Source organism: Neomonachus schauinslandi, unplaced genomic scaffold (genome assembly GCF_002201575.2).
Source record: "Neomonachus schauinslandi unplaced genomic scaffold, ASM220157v2 HiC_scaffold_2590, whole genome shotgun sequence".
Lineage (NCBI taxonomy): Eukaryota > Metazoa > Chordata > Mammalia > Carnivora > Phocidae > Neomonachus > Neomonachus schauinslandi.
The window spans coordinates 1-4,958 of NW_025411279.1; the positions used below are offsets into that span (position 1 = coordinate 1).

Consider the following 4,958-nt stretch of genomic DNA (forward strand, 5'->3'; position numbering starts at 1 on the left):
TCTCTGTCCACCGCCACCACCTTGGTGACCAGGTAGCCGGGCTCTGCAGAGCGGGGTGCCAGCTCCACGCCGGTGGAACCATCGGTGGGGATGGTGGGGTACAGGATCTCTGGCACGTTGTCATTCTGGTCCATCACGAATATGCTGACAGACACATTGCTGCTGAGTGGAGGGTCCCCACTGTCGCTGGCTGTGACTAATAGTTCCAGGTCTCTAACCTGTTCAAAGTCGAAGGAGCATAGTGCATACAGGACACCAGTATCAGAGTTGATGGAAACATAGGAAGAAAGAGGCTTTCCATGGAGTGTGTCCTCAGCCAAGGAGTATGTGACTCTGGCATTCTCGGTGCTGTCAGGATCCTGGGCAGATATAGATAAAATCGAGGCTCCTCTGGGGTTGTTTTCGGGAATGTAGGCAGAGTAGGAAGCATGAGGGAAAGCAGGTGGGTTGTCATTGATATCTGTCACCTTCAGTGAGATATGAGTTTCTGTAGACAGTGGTGGAGTTCCATGATCAGTGGCAGTTACTGTGATGTTATATTCTGAAACTTCTTCCCTATCCAGCGTTCTGCGTGTCAACAGTCGATGATAATTTCCATAGGTCTTTTCAAGTGTGAATGGCAGATTATCCAGAATAGAACATGTGACAAGGCCATTCTCTCCTGAATCACTGTCGTGCACATTGAGAAGTGCAATTATTGTACCTGGGGAAGAAGTTTCTTGGATAGAGCTGGTGAGAGACGTAACAGTGACTTCTGGAGCATTGTCATTTACATCCAGAACTGTCACCAGTACCTTACTTCTGGCTCGGAGACCAGGTCCATCATGGGCTTCTACATCTATATCATAGAATCCAGAGTCTTCATAATCTAGATCCCCCAATATTGTTATGTCCCCAGTCAAAGAATTCAACTGGAATAGTTGGGACATTTTATCTCTCACTTTGCGGAAAGAATAGGTTACTTCTCCATTGGCTCCTTCATCTGGATCAGTGGCTTTTACAGTGAGTAGCCGGTACCCCACTGGCACGTTCTCTGGAACCTTCACATGGTACTCTGGCTGAGTGAATACGGGAGCATTGTCATTGGTATCCACAAGTGTTACATGAATCTTGACAGTGCCAGAGTGAGCCAGGTCACCTCCATCAAAGGCGGTGAGAAGGAGGTGGTGAACCGCCTCTTCTTCTCGGTCTAGGGCAAGCTCCAGCACCAGCTCAGGGTACTTAATGCCATCCGCTCCGCTTTGCACGTCTAGGGAGAAGTGAACATTGGAGCTGAGCTGGTAACCCTGCAGGGAGTTTACCCCAACATCTGGATCAAAAGCTTCAGGAAGAGGAAATCTTGTCCCAGGACTTTCATTTTCAGCAACTTTTATTTCCCTTTGCTCTGTCCCAAAGCTGGGCGCGTTATCATTAACATCAATAATTTCCACTTCTACTCCAAAAATCTTCACTTTGTCCTCCAGAAGAATCTCCAGGCTTACTACACACTTTGGAGATCTGTCACAGAGCTCTTCCCGGTCTATCCTGCCCGCGGTGACCAAGCTGCCGCTTCGCGGGTTCAGAGCAAAGAGCTGCCTCCTACCTCTGGAGACGATGCGGACTCCGCGCTCTGACAGTTCCCGGGGCTCCAATCCCAGGTCCTTGGCGATACTGCCCACATAAGAGCCTTTCTCCAGCTCCTCAGGCACTGAGTAGCGAATCTGTTCGGCCTGGATTTTCCACAGGGCCCCCAGGAGAACGCAGATCCCGACCAGCCGACTGCATTCTAGGCGATAAGGAGAAGCCGCCATTACCGACCCGCAGCAGAATAGCTTCCGCCTAGGTGTTCCCTCAGTGGAGACCAGAGAAGCCCCAGGATCTTCGGGGTCCAAGATTTTGCGCTTTCACCGTTGAACGTTGGAGTTCTGGGGTCCAGTCTTAAGCTTTCCTAAAACCACAGGGCTAGTGCTTTGTGATGCAGAGATCTTGTGGTTCGGATTAAATTCCTGGTTGTATGTTTCCCCTGATTGGTGAACAGCGACACTCAGAGTCCTAACCTGTTACTGCAATCTATTCTTGGTGAAGAAAAGCACTACCTGTTTATACCATTTCTTTTCCATAACCTATTTTTCCCAAAAGAATAAAATTCTAGGGGTGCCTGGGTGGCTCAGTTGTTAAGCATCTGCCTTCGGCTCAGGTCATGATCTCAGGGTCCTGGGATCGAGCCCCACATCGGGCTCCCTGCTCCGCAGGAAGCCTTCTTCTCCCTCTCCCACTCCCCTTGCTTGTGTTCCCTCTCTCACCGTGTCTCGCTGTCAAATAAACAAATAAAATCTTAAAAAAAAAAAAAAGAATAAAATTCTAGCTCCTGTTGTTTTATTTGCAGTGAAAATCCAGGCATGATCCAAAGCTTACTGTACAATAAATCTTCCAAAGTAATTTATTTTCAAAGAAAATATGGTGATTTTTTCCTAAGATTTTTTTCTCTTTTAAGTTTTTCCATTATTTATTTTCATAGGCCATTTTCAGTGCAGTGCATTGTGTGAGGGACACATTTATCCTCCCCAGAAACAAGGATGAACTTGACGAATGAAAGAATAGATAGGTGAAAAAACAGTGTCAGGTCAGGGAAGTTGGAGGTCTGAGCTCTAGGTCCTTACCTATGCAGAAACAAGTTCCCTCACATGGGTTGACCCTTTAGAATCTGGGGTAACTTTTCAATTCTCTTGTAAGAAAACATCTACTGTTCAAGAGCTAGTCTTACCCCTGTGCAAATGGGCTTGGCAAATATGATAATAGGTTTGGGAAGCTAATTCGTTCATTAATTTTGTATACACAAGGTTTTAGGTCACAGGCTATGTTTGTGACTATCATGTTCACAGTGTGTCCTCAAACTTTAGAACAGCAACTTTCATAGAGTAGACACTCAGTTTTTCAATGTTTATGAGTGCATTACTAATACAACTGCAAAGCCCTAAAACAATGGGTAACTCTGATATTAAAAATAAATAATAAAGAAGATAGAAAAGTTAAACTGAAGCTTTGTAAAAAGCAGACAATATTCAGTAACTTTTTTCACGTAAGGACACATTCAGAAGGTATTATTTTACTATCATTTATAAATTTACTTTAGGTTTGATTTTAGAAATAACCACTAAAAGGAAAATTTTTAGGAGTTGTATATATATTATCACTGCATGTTTCAGTTTTCTCATACATGAATACTTTGAGTAATTAACTAATCTTAGAAAATTTAATATGAAACAGCAATTAGCCAGTTCTTTAGATGATTCCTCACATAATAATTAGCTTCTAGAAGTTACTCATAAGTTTTAATCAGACAAGAAAGTCCATTATTTATTCAGAATAGTAAAATCATCAGACTTTGAAGAGCAGAGTAAAGGTAATTTTCACAATCCTCAAAGGAGTCACAAATTGCTGGGGATTGGGAGGTAAAATGAGATGTTTTGAAAAACTTTAACTCACTTCTCAGAAACCTATACTTTAAAAAAAACACAGAAGAGGCTTTATATACAAAAAGTTTCTGGGTGGCTCAGTCATTGGGTGTCTGCCTTCGGCTCAGGTCATGGTCCCAGGGTCCTGGGATTGAGCCCCGCATCGGGCTCCCTACTCCACGGGAAGCCTGCTTCTCCCTCTCCCACTCCCCCTGCTTGTGTTCCCTGTCTCGCTGTGTCTCTCTCTGTCAAATAAATAAACAAAATCTTCAAAAAAAGGTTCATTACATTCCTAATTATAACAGTCAAAAAGTAGAAAGAGTATAAAAATAAATTATTTAAGAATGGTTAAGATTATTTGTTTAAAAATAGATCTTATTTTTATAAAGATTGTTTTTAAATTTATTTGACAGCGAGAAAGAGCACAAGCAGGGGGAGCAGCAGACAGAGGGAGAAGCAGGCTCCCCACCTAGCAGACAGTCCGACGCGGGGCTCGATCCCAGGACTCTGGGATCATGACCTGAGCAGAAGGCAGATGCTTCATCGACTAAGCCACCCAGGTGCCCCTAAAGATCTTATTTTTAAGTAATCTCTGCATCCAATGTGGGGTTCAAACCCACAACCTGGAGATCAAGATTCACATGTTCTACCGATGGAGCCAGCCAGGTGCCCAGAAAGTTATTTTTGAATGAGATTATAGAGTGCAAATAAAATTGACCCAAGGTTATGATCCAAATCAGTCTTTGCTACATGTGATAAGGCAAAGAAGTGCTAAGAGACTTAATTATTGAAGGCTCAATTAAAAATACACATGGCAGCAAAAAGATAAAAAACTATATTTGATGAAGATGAACATTAACTTAAGCAGAAAGAACTGTCAGTACATTTATAAAGCTTGAAGTGCTCCCTTTGGCAGCACATATATTAAGAATAAAGCTTGAAAAAATAGTATCACACGTCAACTAAGAAAGGCAGTGTTATTACTAAAGGTAGCGGCTTCCAAGAACAAGCTCTCTTTAGCAATATTTTCTTATCATACAAAATCGTCAACAGTACAGATTGAGAGGTATTAATTTGGTAACTACTAAGACTACTGAGCAATCAAGACACCAATCTCCACCCATCCAATACACCTCTTCTACTACCATCACTAGAAAAATGAACAATAAAAAAGAATAAAAGCAGGTTTGCAGAAACTCACGTGAGAGGCAAAAGACGAATCATAAACGATTTGGGGGTCTTCATTGCTGACACATACATCCATAGAAGGATCGTCACAAAGGAGATCCTGAGGAGGAGCCATTTCTGGTTTCAGGTTGGAAAAAGTAAACTCTGTCTTAGCTAATCGTGAGGCCACGCACAGATTATAGGAATAGGGCAAAGTCCCTTCACTGTAACTGGGGAGAACCCCAGGTCCGGACTTGGAACTGAGATCCCGGCGAAAGCAGCCCCAGGCAGCGGGGTGGGAGGAGCGGCGCAGGCGCAGAGCAACCGCCAGAACCACCGCGAGGAGGAAGAGCACCG

At 43.5% G+C, this 4,958-nt stretch overlaps 1 protein-coding gene across 1 annotated transcript; it reads right to left on the reverse strand.

The window, feature by feature from the left end:
• Positions 1-5: 5 nt before the first annotated feature.
• Positions 6-4,737, reverse strand: LOC110584310 (protocadherin gamma-A4-like; the record flags this gene model as incomplete). Its single annotated transcript, XM_021694353.1, has 2 exons — positions 4,636-4,737; positions 6-1,880 (listed from the first exon to the last, which is right to left on the reverse strand). Coding segments are annotated over exons 1-2 (1,977 nt in total), but the record flags the coding sequence as incomplete, so codon positions are not given.
• Positions 4,738-4,958: the final 221 nt, after the last annotated feature.